This window comes from Podarcis cretensis (genome assembly GCF_951804945.1).
Source record: "Podarcis cretensis genome assembly, chromosome: 2".
NCBI classification, from domain to species: Eukaryota; Metazoa; Chordata; class Lepidosauria; order Squamata; family Lacertidae; genus Podarcis; species Podarcis cretensis.
This window is the reverse complement of record NC_137171.1, coordinates 98,022,366-98,040,636: the sequence shown is the minus strand read 5'-3', so window position 1 is coordinate 98,040,636 and position 18,271 is coordinate 98,022,366. Positions and strand designations below refer to the sequence as shown.

Sequence of the window (18,271 nt, the reverse complement as noted above, 5' to 3'; positions counted from 1 at the left end):
TCTGTAGTTGAAGTTTACCATTGCTACAGATGATCTTTTGGTCTCTCAAAGATTTTACTTATTGGCTATGTTTGGACAGCATACCAAACTATAGTTTAGCATGACAAGAAGCAGCAGCAGCAAACCTCTGGCTTTCAGCTCACCTACTTCCCCTCTCCCTCCATGCAACCACAATAAGTTTGGAAGTTTTCCCTTTTGTTTTTGCTTAACCACAGTGAGTCCTGGTTTTTGAACCAACAAACAGTTAATGTTAACAATGGTTTCTTGAAAGCACACTGACTTGAAGATTCAATTCAATGCATGGCATCATCATAATTTTGACTACTTTGCCTTGACATGATTTAGAGGAAATCAAATGGTTATAAAGCTCTAATGAGCTCTATAAAAAGGGGCATGGTAGTTGTATTTTGCATCAATCAAGATCCCAGAGCTGTTTAGCGTATATTAATAATAAAAAAATTCAGTATACAATCCTAAACAATCAACTAAAAAAACTACCACTGCACCAACATGGAAATACAATTAACTGCCTCCAAAGACCTGGGTAAAAAGCTATGTCTTTACTTGATGCTGGAATGAAGGGGCCATCTGAAACTCCTAGGGGAGAGAGTTCCATGTTTGGGTGCTGCTACTGAGAAGTCCCTGTACCTGCTGGCAGGACAGTTAGAGTTAAAGTATTTGCATGCTTGATCTCAGAGCCCAGCCTGGCTGATATAGAGAGCGGCACTCCAACAATCAAGTTTCTTGGTCCCAAGTTTTTAAGGGATTTATACATTAACGTCAACACCTTGAAGCCCAGTAACAGAGAGGCAAGCAGGGCTGATCCTTTAGAATCGATGCTATCCAATTCTATACAGATACGCCAGCCAGAATTCGCATGGACGCATTCTGCACTAGTAGCAGTTTCCAAACTATCTTCAAAGCTAGCCCCACATAAAGAACATTAATCTAAACGTGATCCTCAGGGCCATTTCCATGGTCAATTTGTAGGAAACTTGAATGTACGCTCAAAATGGAACTAAAATCAAACCTGGATCCCCCACTACGACTTCAGGCACCAGGGCTGTTGGCAGACCAACTCTGTGTTAGAAAAAATGTCTGCACACATGACATGAAGGCTGGCAACATCGACCCTGTCGTGTGGGAACCCCTTGGAGATGACTGCAGTGCCTGGAGACAGAGAGTCAGGTGTGTATCCATAGCAGTAATCAGAGGAGGAATGATGGCTGGGAGGAGCACAGAGAGAAGAATCACCACAGTGCATCTGCAGCAACACAACCGGACGCCTTCAATTGCCCCAGCTGCAAAAAACCCAAAAGAACATATTGGTCTCTACATCCACAGCAGGCACTGCAATCTTCTAAAAGTCTGACTTCACCGCCAAAGATGCACCCCTCCATTGGCTCCGGAGACAGGTACATGCCAACCAATTACCCAGTTCCAAACTCTCTTATTCCCTTATTCCACAATTTCTCACCTCACTCTTTGACACTAAAAGCCATTATCAAAACATTCATAATGTTGGAATTCTTGATCATGGAATTGCACAATGCAAGCAAACTAGTTGAGATTTTTTAAATTAATTTTTCGCAGTGGTTATTTTTTAATTCACAGCATATACAACTCTACCTACCTGCACAAGAAAAATACATGTGAAGCTAATGATTTCCGAGCAAGTTCAAATGCAGGAATCTTGAGAAGTATCTCAAAAGCAGGTGTTTTTCTTAAAGATCTCTAACTCTTCGTACGGGATCATGCTAATGGTAAGGATCACCCATAGTCCCAAAATTATCATCAGTCAATGCAAATAAATTCTGCAGTATGTAGCAATTTTGTTTGCCAGCATTCATACGTTGAATCAGCAGTGCCGTGATCTCTGCACATTGAACACCATCTCCACATCAGGTATGACTGGTGCTTCCGAAGCTTCAGTAACTTCAGTAATACATTATCAAATGTAACTCAATGTATTAAACTGTCTTCACCATGGCAAGCTACAATCTTGAGTCTTGACAGCTCTGATGTAATCATACATGTAAAGACCCCAGACTACACAATTGTTGAAATGCCTCATGCCTACAACCAATCTGTTGCTTTTACAAGTTTAATCTCGGTATTAAGGAGCTGATTGTGGAACCATGTCGATACAACATCTTCAACCCAGCTGTACATCATATAAACCACTATAGGTGGTGTCAAGCTCCCATGATTCCTAGTAACACTGCATACCTTTAACTCCATAATCTATAATACTACAAAATACAGCTCTCTCTTTTTCTCTCTCCAAAGCACAAGTGGACTATCAGCAAGGGTCCGACTGTGTTATTCCTAATTACCTTTTTTCACTCTTGATCCTGTGGCTCTCATAATTAGTTACCTGGGGCTGCAATCCAATTTGAAGTGATGACAAGAAAGTGATCCATGAAAAAGTAATAAGTTAAATCCAATTTCAGCCTTCCTCTAATTAAATGCACATGGAACTAATGACTCAAACCCTACCATTTCAGTGATAATGGTAATTAGCGAGGTGGGAGTCACTCTCTTTTTCAACACCGTAGGTGTAAACCACAAGGTAAAATGGCAGGAGCACTCTTAATTACATGTGTCATTTTGTCAGCAATTTACACATTTCTGACCAGTCAAGTATGTTTCATTTGTTTTCTTCCTCCATAATGTTTATAACGAATCCACAGATATGTTCCGGCACATTGTGTAGCCTTGCAACCTCTATAAACACAATCTGCCAGGAAATAAGTCACTTTGGAATGATGATAAAATAAACATTTTACCTGCATGAAAAACACCTGTTAAAAGAGGAGTGGGAATGTCACAGGAAGTCGGCAGGCAACCAATTTATTTATTTTTAACTGCACAGCAATTTATTGCAACAATAACTTGATCAGATTTATGTTGGAACTAGGTCATCTGAAGGGATCTGGACCTCTCATAGTTTGGAGAAAAGCAGGGTTTTTTGTAGCTTGCCAAAAATATAATGATGCTAGACCAGTTTTATGCTGGACCCCAGGGCCTGACAGCCATATAGTATGCAAACGAAGTAATACCCACACTCAGATGTGAGTACATCTCTGTGAGTCATGTATCTCTGTGAGTCACTGATCTGGGCAAACGTTTTGGAGTTGGAAGCAAGCCCAGAACAGTGACTCATGCAGGAAATCAACAGGCAGCCTCCTCTAAGGGTGAATAGTGCTGATGTACTGTTGCTTCTGATGTGATCTGGTCCAATGCAATTAGGTGGCAAAATGTCCGTCCCTCCCCCCGCCCAGAATTTGTTTGTTAAGAGATATGCTCGGAACATGACTCACACAGAGACACAGTAGCAACCTCTCTTGTGTGTGGATCTCTTGGAGATCACAGAAGCCTTTAGCTAATTATTTACTAACAGCACAAAGTTAGGAAATGACCACCCTAGAACAATAAGGACTGAAAAAAGAATCTGTACATTAAGCATTAACATGGTAGTTTGACCCTATGTGGGCAGGAATTTTACAGCCATTTTTCTCATGCTCTGGAATTCCGTTCCCTAGGATATCTGCCTGGCCTTCTGATGATACATTAAGACACTTCTATTTTGATTAACTTCTGCAGTAGTGTTTTGTTTGTCTCTCTCTCTCTACTGTTTGGGGATGTTTGTGTAAGTTTCTCTGCTTTTTTTAAAAAAAGTATGTTGTTATTGTATTTGCTTTGATGTTTATTGTTTATAAGCAGGTTTTACTTTTCAACAGAAAGAGGGGGATAAAATATGTGTTTGTTTTTTGAAGTCCAAATCAGTAAGTAATCTGTGTGCTGGTGACCCTGATTCAGAGCAAATCTGGACTGTGTGGCCACACCGATGGATTGCTATGCCCACCTCTTGTTGGTCACATGATTCCACTATAGTGACAGAAGCACAAGTCTGGAGTTCATATGGCTCAAAAGGATGTAGCCGATTGATTAAAATAATAATAATAATCCTGAAATCCTAAGTGCAGGAACTTACACCAGTTTAAGTTAAGCTGATGTAAGCTACCTCTGTTCCAAACTCCATTGAGCCTGCGCAAGACCGGCTGAGGGAAAACAAAACTTGAAAATAGAGTTTGGCTAACATCACCCTTTTTGCCAGCATATGTTCTGCTGGAATGCCAGCAGAACTCATAAGTGATCTGAAAGAGGTTTGGAACTGGTGTCCTACCCCTATCCCACCAAACACCCTTCTTTTGGACTTACAGTGGTGCCTCGCAAGACGAAAAGAATCCGTTCCGCGAGTCTCTTCGTCTAGCGGTTTTTTCGTCTTGCGAAGCAAGCCCATTGACGGCTTAGCGGATTAGCGCTATTAGCGGCTTATCGGCTTTTAGCGGCTTAGAAAAAGGGGGGGAAAGGGAAAAAAACGCAGGAACTCGCAAGACATTCTCGTCTTGCGAAGCAAGCACCTCCAAAACGGAAAACCCTTTCGTCTAGCGGGTTTTCCGTCTTGCGAGGCATTCGTCTTGCGGGGCACCACTGTACACCTGTTTAAGTTCTGCCAGTTGAGCCAAGTTGGGCAGACAACCCAAGACCCGCCTTTTCTAAACTCGGTCATCTCAGAGGATCTTGTGCTTGGACCGCACTGTTTATGTCCCTTTTTTCTGTTACTTCTCTCTCAATTCATTTAACACTGAATAACAAATGGCGTGTTAATATTACCAAATTGTACAAAGCAAGATACCCCGAGATGCTGCTTTAGACCTTTTGAAAAGTATTTTTGGCTCCAATGTCCAACTTTCTTTTGAGCACAACATTTTAAGGCAAATTTTAATGCTGCCAAAATACACATACTGTTTTATTTTCTTAAAGCAAAAGTGTGTCTCTTGATTTTCTTCCAATTTATAAATTCATGCCAACAACTAAAACACCCAAAGATCGGGGGGGGGGGGGAGGAGGAGGTCTCAAAAGTCAATGGTTAAAAGTACATATTGTAATCAAGGAAAGATCTATTCCTAAGCATACACATCCTGGCCAGGCGAAGATATAAATCTCCAGGGCTAACTCAGACCAGCAAAATAGTTATTTTATTTTATTTTACATTATGAAATAGAAGTACACCAGTGGCAAATATTTTCACAGAGAGGTTTAATCTCGATTCTCTACCCATTTTGTTTTTGTGGTTTTGATATTTTTATGGTCTTCTAATTTCTAGCTATTAAAATCAGATCATTGAAACTTTCTGAATTTCTTTTGTTTGTATCATTAGGCTGCAAAAGCAGAGACCTTTGCCAAATAAAAGACAGAGTTGTATACTATCTATGCTTAAAAATGTGAGTCAGAGGATTTGTATTGGGAGGTTTATTTTTTTAAAAAATCTAGCAGAATCCCACATCTCAGACAAAATGCTTATATACAAAACATATGAAATGTGCTAGAACATGTCTCCAATAATAGCTGTCAAGGTCAACAGGTAACAAAAGAAATTCTACAGGATGACAGTCAACTGGATTGTATCCTTGTGTCAAAATCAATGGCCACAGATAGACTAGCACTATTGTATGCAAAGCGCAGAATCCTTCAGTGGTGAGTCGCTAGGAATGGAAGAAATTAACAGATTTTCTCCCTTAGTTTTTACCTGTTCAGTTCACCTCTCAACCACAAATTAAACAGTGTGAGACTGAATCTTCACTTAACAATATCCTTGCATGTGTATATACAATAGCCAGCGAGTCTATCAAACTGGCCCATTTCCTTGATTATCAGTTCACAAGTTTAGGGGGAAGCCGGCCTAACCAAATTGCACAGCAAAACATTCCAAATTAACATTCTACCCCAGTCACATGTTTCAAGCAAACAGAAGCAAAATTGCACTGCAGAGTTTGGACTAGATGACCGGGGGGGGGGGGTCCCTCCAACTCTACAATCCTATGAGATAAATCTTTTGTGTTTGTTTGTCCATGTATTTCTTATTTTCATGTTGTTTTTTTAATGCACCAAAGCTAGGGAACACAGGCTTTCATATGTAAATTTTGGTTAAGTCTCTAATATAAATCTTAAAGCAAATCTTAAAGCACCCAGCAATAGGTACCTAACATAGCAAATAATGTGTCCAAATTAATTTTTGAAAAATACTGCCTGCAAAATTATTAATCACTGTTTTAAAAATCTAGTTAACACTGTCAAAAAAAGGACAAAGAAGTTTGTTCATTTGTTAAGTGCCAGAAGAATTTAGCCCAAGAATAAATGAAATCATGACAAATTTAGACAGTTGACTGTTGATAGAGATGATACAAAACACAAGGATGTTCAATATTTCATATTGTCAAGTAGCATGAGAAAGGGTCCATGTATATTTGTAAATGTTTCCTTAACAATTTCTCTTCCATGCTCAGGCACTTTCAAAATACATATCTTTATTGTGCCATTGGGATCAGAGTGTCTGTTATATTCAAGAGTAGGTTTAAGGATGCAAAAGCTCAAAGAGCAAGGGTGGAAAAAGAATGGGCAGTCATTTGAATCAGTGAGTGACAGGTTGGACCAGCTCTCTGTATACATTAATAAATTAGAATTTTAATTGTGTCTCTGACTGCAGAAGCAGCTCCAGTACTTTAATATGTACCAACAATTGGCTATGTTATGGAATCTGCAACGTGGCCCTCACTGTTGACCTCTGAAACACAATTCCCAGTCTGACTACGGAAACTGTTTGGTTTGATCCTTTCAACTTATTTGAATCCTGACAAATAAGCTCACAGCTGAAAGGTCAACACAGTCATATTTCATCCTCTGGAGCAATTCTTAAGACATCTGCACAACAAAGCACTTCTTCTAGTACCTGACACTGGGCCTCGCTAGCACAATATCTCATTAAAAATGTCCCCAGTAGAAGAGTCTATTAAAAGGCAAATGGATCAGCAATAGATTGACCAAAATAACTTCAAAATATTTTTGAAGTTCTAACAAAACAGCATGGATTCAGCGTTCTGTTCTTTCACAACAATGCTTTTAAATATGCATTTGCTCAGAGACAGAACACCCACTCCTCCTGAAAGAATATCAATTAATGATAAACAGAGAATTGGGGTTCAACCATGGAGTTAAACGTAACCGTGTGACCTCGGAGTTCTGACCATGCCTCTACATCCCAGCTGTCCTGTAATCGTGATCCATCAGCTTAATATGCCAAGCTTAGTGTCTCCATGCATAAAACCAGGTTAACAACATACACTTGATATGTTTTAAGTATTGTTCCTTAAAAATAACTTTGGAGGAAAACATGATTTCACGTAATTATACAAGATACCTTACTTGGGGGGGGGGGGGATTCTGAACCTTGGTTTGGATCTTAAGATAATCAGGCAGAAAGAATGTTTACTGTTCCCCCATCCCTCCTGCAGCTGCCTGTCCTACTCCCCACAAGCCTATCCAGGTGATCAGTGTGGGATGGGATCCTAAATAATGTGCCATGGGATGGGTGGGGAGGCTGGCTAGCCTCACACAGGCAAATCTGGACCTGATTTTGGAAGATTGTCTGCAGCAGTTCCCTGTGCTTCATATGCTACGATGTTCAGGATGTCTCCCTGACTCCTCAGGGACACAGATAGATACCGGGGAGTGAAGGGGAAGGTAAACTTCCTTCTGTGGCCTTCCTCCCATTCATATAATTTAGGAATGAAGCCAAGGATTCCATTTTTTGCTTTAGAAAAAAATATCACTGGGATTATCTACAGATACTTCTTGAAATGGATGAAGTCCTGGATATAGTTAAACGAAACTACTGGAATTTGTATCTGAACTGGATGTGCTTCCCTTAGAAAGACAAGTGGCAAATGTCAATAGAAACAATAAACCATCACTGGTATGTGAATAAACTAAGCTGATCTTAGCAAATCCCTAATACTTTTTACGATTTAATTACCATTCCTCCAAACTGTATGCCAAATCAGTAGTTGACACACCTCTATTTTCTTGATACAACATGATGAAAAAATACTTGATATGCAGCAACACAGAGTAAAAGAATGGACAGATTTCCTTGCAAATATTACTCAGCATATATTGAGGTTCTAATAGCACATACATGTTTCTTAATATGGTAAACAAACGGTTCTGAGAAACTTCCAAACACAAAGGTCTATTCACCAAAACTTATCAACAAAACAAGATTTGCTTCACTAACTTTGAATTAGAGTTAGCACATGGACCTTATTTCAAAGGATTATTAATTCTTCTAGAAATCTTTTACATAAGAGCACAGTGACTGTTCATTTTTTTTAGAGTATCAAAGATCCAAGGTAGATTGGTGGATACTTCCCATTCCAGAAATCGCTCTTCTTCAATGGGGACCTCCAACATAGGAAGTTGAGAACTGAACTTGGGACTTTCTGCCACTGATCTACAGCCCTTCCCCACATATCCTTTCAAGACCTTTGTTTAACAGTTTAACTGGTAAAATAAAGTCTCAAGAGCACTTACTATTGATACATTTACACCATGACTACCACACCACTAAGCATGACTGAGACAATGGTGACATCAACAGAATATTTTTTTAAAATCTGCTACTACAAGTTTCCATGCCAATTGATCCTATTAAAACACATCAAGGAATAAGTACATTGTTGTTGTTGCTATAATGTCTTACCTGAAGGGATGGCTGTTTCTCATTCCTCTTGGGAGACTTCAGCCCACTAATTTGTTGTTGTTGTTGTTGTTGCTGCTGCTGCTGCTGCTGCTGTTGCTGCTGCTGCTGCTGTAACAAAAGCTGCCTTGCTACCTGAAGAGCCTGAAGGAAAATAATGATAGAAATAAGTTTCACCAAACATAAATTATTGGTTTATCTTATGTATACATGGCATACTCACCAAAGAAACCACCAGAATTTGATTGTCATTGGACTACAGCAATGACACAATAATATCCACACTAACAAACCCTAGAAAACCAAAGCCCAAATGTTCATATGGTTCTGGTAGTGCCTCATTCAGCACAAAAATGAACTGACTCTAGTTGATGGCTTGTGCTAATAAACTGTTTTCAATAATATGTCTATAATTCAACATTCTGACCCTATCCTGGGGTGGGGGGTGGGGGGTGGGGAGGTGGACTGCAACTTTCACATTAAAGAGTGTCAGTTTATCAGTCTGTGTGTAGATGTCCAAACTTTTTTTCAAAGAGGGCCAGATTTGATGGACCCGACCAAAGGGCCAACCAAAGTTGTTAACCTTTTCTTAATATTGAAGTTGTTGAGGTATTTTTAGGATTTTACCCCAGGAAATAAACTACCACAGGGGCCAGATTAAACTGACCGGCGGAACAGATTAGGCCCCCGAAACGGACTTTGGACATGCCTGGTATATTGCAATCTGATGTAAGAAATCATTGTTTCTGTAGCAGGTGTAGAAATATGAAAATGGTAGTTACTTAGAACAGCCCTGGCTATTTTACATTCTGTTGAGTTGGTAGTGGTCTCAGCCTCCTCTCAAAGCTTTCTCAAAGCACATACGTACACATTCCTCTAGTGCAGGGTTGGCTTACCGCTGTTGGTAAGCCAGACCTGTTGTTGTTGTTATGACTCCAACTTCGATTAGCCCCAACCACTATGGAAAGGGATTATGGGGACTCCAACAACATCTAGAGCCAGTCACACCGTCACACCCTAGAGCAGCGGTTCTCAACCTGTGGGCCCCCAGATGTTGTTGGACTACAACTCCCATCATCCCTGAGCTCTGGCCTTGCTAGCTAGGGGTGATGGGAGTTGTAGTTCAACAACATCTGGGGACCCACAGGTTGAGAAAGGCTGCCCTAGAGAAACAGATAGATTGTGAAATAGGGTTGGTTTGTTTTCTACTGTTCCCTAGTTAAAACACATAATGCAGAAGAGGGGTTGTGTTATTTCCTTCTTTGTACATTCCTTTCCCTCCTGGGAAAGGCATCTACTGAGGGAGGCATCAAGAGCAGACTGACTCACGTTCTCCCATCTTCCCTCTCTTCATTATGAGGTAAGATAAACATTCTGAACAAGGAAATCCTACGGTTATCTGAGCACAGATAACCATGCCCTGAAAGATCAAACCCTCTTCAATGCTTTACAATGAAGGTGGATAATAAATTCTCAGCTTTTCTCCGTGGCTTATGCCCATGATATTTATAGAGTGATTGGTCTTATTTTGTATTACCTCTTATGCATTACATATTTAAGCAGAGTGCTAAAAACTGGTCCTGCCTTTTCAGAAGTAAGGCCCTGCCCCAGACTGCTGTAGAAACATTAGATGCTAAGATGACAAGTAGGGTCCTTCCTAGTTCAAACCAAAAGTGGATTTGGTGAGTGTATTATTCTGCTTCCAGCAATGTTCAGAAAAACATACCTGGGAAATTCATAAACATGGTTCGATATGGAGACAGCCATATCCCGATGTCTGTCCTTAGCATTTAAATATCAGAGGTATGACATCTCTTAATGTCTTTTTGAAGGTATTCTGGCTCATATATATTGATAGTCTTTTCCTCATTTTGAAATATCTAAGCATTTGCTCATCTCCACATTTTGCAACTATCCATGCCATAAAAGTTAATTGTGCAGCCTGTGAAAAATAATTGCTTCCTGCCAAAACAAAGCAGCCCTTTCAGAAACTAATAGAGAAGATGCAAATCCCCTGCAAGTCCACACAGTGATGAAAACAGACTCCACCCTTCAGCCAGGTTGACCACACCCCGCAGTGTGGGCTCAGCAGGATGCAGCATCCTGAATACATGGCAACTCAGGGCCTGTTTCCTAATACCTAAGGAGAAGTTAGCAAAGCACATAAACAGCAGCAACGGCTGGATTTATGAAAGATCAGTAATGACTGGTAATATATATATATATATATATCTCAAAGAGGGAAAGTCGGTGGTGGCAGTGCTAGAATTGGAAATACATTTGGAATTGTTGAAGAGGAAGCCAGGTGACATAAACAGGAGGCTGGGGAAAAGATCACAAAGAGATGCAAGAAGTGTTTCCCTACCCAGCTCACTCTCAGAAGCCTGAAGCACTCACCAACATTTCAGATGCAAAGAAGAAAGCCTGCCTGTAGGAGCCAGAAGGAAATTAATGTCTGCAGGAGGACAGCTGGAAGCTTAGATGCCTCAAGGAGTTGCCTCTTGCTTGCTGCCTCATTGGAGGATTCACCATTGCTGGACTCAAGGGTTTCCTTGTCTCCTTGGAGACGTTCAGTACATGCGTAGGTGTTAACAGTGGGAACAGTGAAGACTTCATTAATGTAAAACAAGAAAGAAATAGTCCCTGTGCAAGATGCCTACACGGAAGGAGGAGAGTGAGGCATCCACACTTCCTTCTGCATATGTTCACCGAAATGTTTAGCAAACGCAGATTTCACTGCATTCTTGAATTAATTGAAGGGCATCTTTAGTTCTACAAGTCAGGAAGCATGAACCCTCAGAAAGCTAGAAAGATATGGTGACAAGGTAGGGGAATCTTATAAAGCAAGTCACAGTTGCAGCTGATGGTACTTAGCAGAGGCCCAGAATACTACGCATCCATTTCTACTCTTGAGGCCCCATCTGGAGGGACCCCTTGGAAATCTAAATATGGAAGTTTTCCAACATGGGAAGAACATTCAGCTGACATACAAGCAACATTTCAGTTCTGATACCTGGAAATATAAGTGATTTAGCGGTAAGACTTCAATGGATGGAAGTCTAATAATATATAGCTGGTACATTTACATGTTGGAATGCTAAACTGAAGATAGATATTTCTGGTTCACATTTGGGAGGTATAGAACACTATCCTTGCTAGTCATGCTCTCCTCCATATGGCAGAAAGGGAAGCTTTGAGTCTCCTAGATGATAGTTTACTAAAGGAGAAAGACTTTTGAGCAATACAGTTATCAATGTGAAGCTGGCTCCATTTGGTACCTTAATCAACTGGGGCTGCACTCTTAACTGTACTTACCCAGGAGTAAGTGCCACTAAGAAACTTAGAGCTTTATTGATTTCCCCAAAATGTGATATTACTTTCTATCTGTTCTGGCAAAAGAACCCCACATGTTGGTCAAAACCAGTTTGGTTTTTTTAATGACCCCAGAAGAGCTAGCCTTGCAAGAAATGCCTCGTTTCTCAACTGAGAGTGACTGTGAAGTTGAGACTCTGAGGCGGAGAACCCTTAAGGCCATCTTTCTTGTATTCATGGGGTCTTCTCTCATGAGTATCTGTCAGGATCCCTGTGAGTATATACCTCCGAGAAGGTTACCACAAGAGATCTTTTTCTGCATTAGGAAAAGGTGTTTGTAAGCAAATGAGAAGGAAACAGCTTCAAGATATAATGCATAGCCCAAATTAGGAAAGAATCACACAAAGAAACTTGAGCTAAAGGAAAATGAAAATCCAAGAAATATTAAAGAAGTGGGGAGGGGGTCCAGTTTTGCTTCATTTCTAAAATGTGAGTTGCTGGGGTTAAACTTGCCTTTAACTTGCTTGGAAGACCTCATGGCCACTCTAGTTGTGGGCTAGTTGCAGCTACAGTTTGGCAACAGAAAGGTACTTTGCACATGCTTCAAGGCCACACAGTTATTAATTCATAAGATCTAGCTAGGATCAAGAGTCAGTGAACTTAGGTCCAAATTAAGCCCCAGGGGACCCTCTGAAAGCAGGCAGAAAGAGCAATTGAAGTTGGCAGCAACTTAGTGGAACAGAGAGGGGGGGAAAACACATTAACCTTTCCCTCATATTGAATTTCGAGTTATAGAAAACGTTGGGGAGAAAGTCCTACTAGTAACAATCAGCACAATAAAGTCCTTACTGTCAAACCATGCAGTCTATTCAGTGGTTCAGAGTAGCCCTCACTAGTCCTCTAATTTCATCTGAGCCTTTCCCCCTTCACTCCTAACCTGAGATCAAACCTGCTTGCCCTGCAATTCTAAAGGCTAATCAACAGTCATCACTCCTCTGGAGCCAGAGAAGAAAAGAGAGGATCACTGAAAAGAAAGCAAGATGGCTAGCATAGTAGGAGAAGTGCTTGCCTTTCTTTCTTTCTCACCTCCTCTTAGCCATTTCAAGACTATTTGGAGTGCCTTTGTGAAATTAGCTTGCTGATCTCCATTCAACGTCGATGGATACCAGCCCTTATAATACTGGCACTTGTAGTCTAATCCAGTCTGACAAATGCTGCTTGAGTGAGAAGCACAGAACTAAGCAAGCCCTATATCTTTGTTAGTATGTAGACACAGCAGTTGGTATGCTACAGGGATGCCAGTAGGATTTTCTGGGCCCAGCACACTGCAGGGGTATTGGGCACAACATTTGCAGGTGTTTTATTTATATGTATAGGTGCCATTCTTTGGGGGGGGGGGTATTGTGATTTAAATAGAAATATAATGCTTTATACCATAGTGGGGAAGACTGTGAACAGGTCATGACTTCTTACTCCTGTTTGGATCTCTTTGCTTTGGCAAGCAGGGATGGGAAACTGGTTATATATATATAATGATGTCTGGCAGGCAGAATGTTAACTGATGAAGCTTTTCACATAATTGTATTTCCACACTAGAAAAGGCTTAACCTGATGGATTTCTGCCTGCCACGTGGATTTTAAAAGCCAACCATAATGCCAAACATAAACCATGGCAAGCTGTAAAAATGTTATGGTACTGAAGGTCTTTTATCAATGTGTCTTAAGATGCCAAAACTACATTTAGCTTGAACTGAGTGGTGTGTGTGTGTGGGGGGGGGGGTGTGTATGTGTAAAGACATTTATAGCAACCAAGGTTCAAATCCAATGCTTGGATAAATTCAAGATTAAAGTGTTAAAAGGCAGTTTATTCTAAGAGTATTTAACAAAATTTATGTACAGCTTGGTTACAATACAACCTCAAAGCAATTTAATATAACAACTATATACTAACTATTAAAAACCAGGCTTTCTGTCAGATAAGAGCTTGCTCCCCTGTAGTACTGGCAGTATCCCTCATAACACTAGAGCTAAAGGACATTAAGTTGAACACTGGAAGATTCAGCTCAGACAGAATGGAATTTCTTCACATAACTACAGAGTTAAATAACATAATTTTCTCCTACAAGATGTAGTGATGGCTACCAACTAGGATGACGCTGAAAGAGGATTGATTTTGCAACTGCAGTGAGGGTAAGGATATTAGTGGTCACTGGACTCCCTGGAAAAGTCCCTGATGTTGGGAGAGATTGAGGGCGCAAGGAGAAGGGGACGACTGAGGACGAGATGGTTGGACAGTGTTCTCGAAGCTACTAACATGAGTTTGACCAAACCGCGGGAGGCAGTAGAAGACAGGAGTGCCTGGCATGCTCTGGTCCATGGGGTCATGAAGAGTCGGACACGAAAGCAACATTACTATATTCTGCCTCCACCACCAGGATATATGTTTCTAATACCAGTTGTTGGGAAACACTTCGGGTCCTGCTTGTGGGCTTCCCATAAGTATCTGGTTGGCCACCGTATGGATGCTGGATTAGACAGCTTGATCCAGCAGAGCTCTTAAATCTTTATCTTAATGTTTAGCATGAAATTAATCCCAGGTTAGAAAGAACATGAACTCCTGTCTTTGCTACCACCTTATGCATTTGGGTGGACATGCTATTGCCCAGTCACACAGTAGCTATGTTATTAACTGTACACGTTATGAGCTAGCATTATACAACCCCCTTCAAGATGCATACAGTAACTTCTAATAACTTTCAATGCAGCAAACAGGATGGCACGTTCATAAAGTATTAAGCACACAAAACAGCAAATTTAAGTAAGCACATGTGCCGCGATTACAGTATACTAAAATCTGTAATGTAATAAATGACCTTCCTATACACAGGATCTCAGCTTTCCTACCTTATTATATATATTCTCTTTAGCTAATATGTATTCCCATCAAATGCACAAAAAGAGAAGGACTGTAGCTCAATGGTAGAACACTTCCTTCCACACAGAAGGTTCTATTCCTGGTGGCTTCGGGTAGGGCTGAGAAAGGTTCCTCTCTGGAACACCTAAAGAGCTACTGTTAGTCAGAGTAGACAACATTGAACTAGATGGACCAAAGTCTGACTCAGTAGAAGGTAGCTTCCTATGTTCTCCATAATCAGTGCTCTATAATAAAAGCATGGAAGTGTGATGGGAATAGGGTGCAACTAGTGTGAGGGCAACTCTTTCCTATTCTGTTAGCTCCATTTAGCAACTGTCATAAAGCAGTAGAAGAAGAAAGCTTCTGGAGAGAAGTTGGGCTGTGGATGGGACTAAGGGGAGAGGTAGGGAGGAAGATATGACAGGGGTTTATAAAAAGTGGACAGAGGAGTGTTTCCCCATCCAAAATTAGAGCTTGGGATCATCTGATGAAACTAATAAGCATTAGATACAGAGCAGAAATATACTACCCCAACAGATAGCGATGGCTCCTAGATAGCTTTAGATGCTCTATGGACCTTCGGTCTTCTCTGGCTGTGCTCTTTATATGTTCCTGATATGCCGCTGAGAAAACAGTACCGTGACACAATGACAGGGAAGACGTTGGGTGACACATGGAGACTAGGCACACTAGAGCCTACACTAAATATGTAACGATGCTCCTTGAAACACTAGAGAAGGTTCCTCATGAAAGCCAACACAAGTGCTTTCAGAATGACGAGGCTTCCCTGAAACAACCAGCTCTTTTCTGCCATCTCAGCGCAGATCCTCCAACGTCCCACCTCATGTCTACTTACCCAGGCATATGACAGCTGAAAAACACTGTTCCTGGCAACTTAGGGATCACTGGTTGAGAAGAACTTACTTCTTATTTGTTTGTTTTGAAATGTTTTAAACATGCCACCCTGGGCTCCTTCAGAAGGAAGGGCAGAATATAAATCAAATGAGAAGTCATACTGTTCCCACGCAAGAAATAAGTTCCTCATGCATATTTTTATTGGTGAGATATTAACACACTGGGCATAAAGACTGCTAAACTGATAATATACTCATACAGGTGCATATACACCTTGAGTATAGCTATGCAGCTCTTGTCCCCTCATCTCAGAAACAGTATTATAGAAATAAGAGAAACTGCAAAAAAAGACCAGATATATTAGGAATATAAAGCAGCAACCATACAAAGAAAGGTTATGGGGACACACACACACATGAGATTTTGCTAGTATTTAACCTGAATGTGCTATGGTCCATGGGGTCACAAAGAGTCAGACACGACTAAACAACAACAACAATCTGAATGTGCACATGGAGGGAGCTCACTGTCATTTCTGCATTCATGTAGGTGGCTTTTACAGCACTAAATGGTTAAAAAGAAAAGCTGGTTTACATGTATGAACTGGTCTACACTGTCTGAAATCTTAAACTGCCAGAGGCTGGTAGATGGATGGGAAGGAAAGTACCATGTGCTATTAAAACCTCTTGAAGCATTTGTGCATAGCTATAAATGGATTAATAGACTGGCTTAGAGCACCTTTTGAGCTTCCTAAATTGTCCCAAGCATGCAAGACACTGAAACAGCAGAACTTTCCCTTTCCTTGTCCTGCTTCATGTTTTATTTTGTTTTTTTGTGTGAACCCAATCCAGATCCCTGGAAGAGAGCATGACCTTTAACCTAGATAACGGAACAAAAGTACAGCAGCCAGTCACTTAATATTATAGACAAGGTGATCTAATACATCCATTGAAACTGACGGGCAATTCCAGGAGGCCAGGAGAGATTTTGAAAGCAAGTCCATCTATTAAATTTGTACCTGCCCACCCAATGTGAAATTCCTTTCATGTGCCTGTCAGTTCTTTGTAATTCAGTGAAATCAACCAAAATATACAACAGGACTTGGTTATATATATATAATGTTTTCTTTCTTGAAAGTAATTTAGTTCACAGGGTGTTTTTTCCTCACAGAAAAAAACTACTTAACATTCTCCTGAGCTATCATTAAGGAACAGTGCACTGTACACAATGAGATTCACAAGAACAGTGTTAAAAAAGAAAGGGGCGCCTGTAATAGATTTAACATGGGCGCAAACGCCACACGCTCACTGCAAACACTTAGCAGCCAATAGGGATGATAGAATAACTGTGCTGTCAATATTTTGCTCCAAAGTCAGCATCCATCCCTCCACAAGATTGCAAGTACTTCTCATTTAGGCAAGCACCTAGCTGATGTGTTAAAAGGAAAAGCAAACGACATTTTCCATGGAGGTGGAGAAGTAAGCATAATTATGATAAATCCAATCTAAGTCCCATGCGACTGGCACTCCACTGATAGGATATACAAAGCAACAGATTAATTTTCAGCTGGGAACTGTTTGAGTTTTCAGAAAGTTGAAGGCACAGAACACACAAAACTGTTGACTCACTTTAAGCTTCCTCCTCTCTCTCCCCCCCCCTTTAAAATGATACACAATTTCCCCTTATTAAAAATGGGAGAAAAACAATGCTCTTATTATTTTCCATGTATCTTTTATTAAGCCACAAAGAAAACAAGAGTTTGGCCACATGTTTGTTTGCTTGAGCTACTCCCTTTCCCTTCTGATAAATAATCAAGCCAGCCATCCAGAAAAAACAAAACCAGTGAGCTGGGAAATCTGATGGTCATCCAATAGACTGAGATACCAAGAAAGGCAGCAGACCACTTTTCCCACAGTGGGTTTTGCTGGCCTGCACCTACACTGACATCTGAGTAAATAACTTTAGTCACTCTTTCCATCTTCCCTATGCAGTTAATCTTGCTGTTAAACAAATTGTCCCCGAGGCAGCTGCAAAATATTGTTGTTTTCCCCACTGCATACTTTGGAATATTGCAAAAAAAAAAAAAAAGTTTTTCCACAAGCATGCATATTCTTAAAACGTTTGTGGCACATGCAGTTGGTCAAAATATATGTTTCTGTTCTTAAAAGTCTCAACATGGAACAGACCTCATAGAGGTTTTTGTTTTTTCCCCCAAGAGCCTCTCTGAGGATGCTTATTCAGACTATACATTCTACATGCCCTCTTGTGCTTCGTGGATATGACAACGACTGCTTCAAATGATTGGACAAAAAGTTAGATATCTGTGTTGGTGGACTTTCCTGGACACAGTACAAATTCCAAACAAACAACCCCCCCCCCAAACCTACACAATTTATTAAGCCACGTGAACAAAAAGGAGAGGCACGGAACATGTGTTACAGCACTAGCTACAGATATTAAGCAGCATTACCTCTGGATTGAGCCAGGTGTCATAAATATTACAGACCCTGAAAATCTGAAGAAAAATCTCTGGCGTTAAAGTTAACACCTATTTTTAAACACCAGTCTGCTCTCTTTTTCTTCCCTCA

The 18,271-nt window shown here is 40.6% G+C and overlaps 1 protein-coding gene across 18 annotated transcripts in view; it reads right to left on the bottom strand.

The window, feature by feature from the left end:
• Positions 1 to 18,271, bottom strand: part of FOXP1 (forkhead box P1) — a 549,153-nt gene that overhangs the window by 163,312 nt on the left and 367,570 nt on the right. For all 18 annotated transcript variants that reach the window (XR_013834841.1, XM_079961999.1, XM_079962007.1 and 15 more), the window contains one exon: positions 8,606 to 8,746. Coding sequence is in view for 15 of the 18 variants with exons in the window: in XM_079961999.1 (XP_079818125.1) it covers positions 8,606 to 8,746 (141 nt within the window). In the remaining 3 variants the exon portion in view is untranslated. The remainder of the gene's footprint in view (positions 1 to 8,605; positions 8,747 to 18,271) is intronic.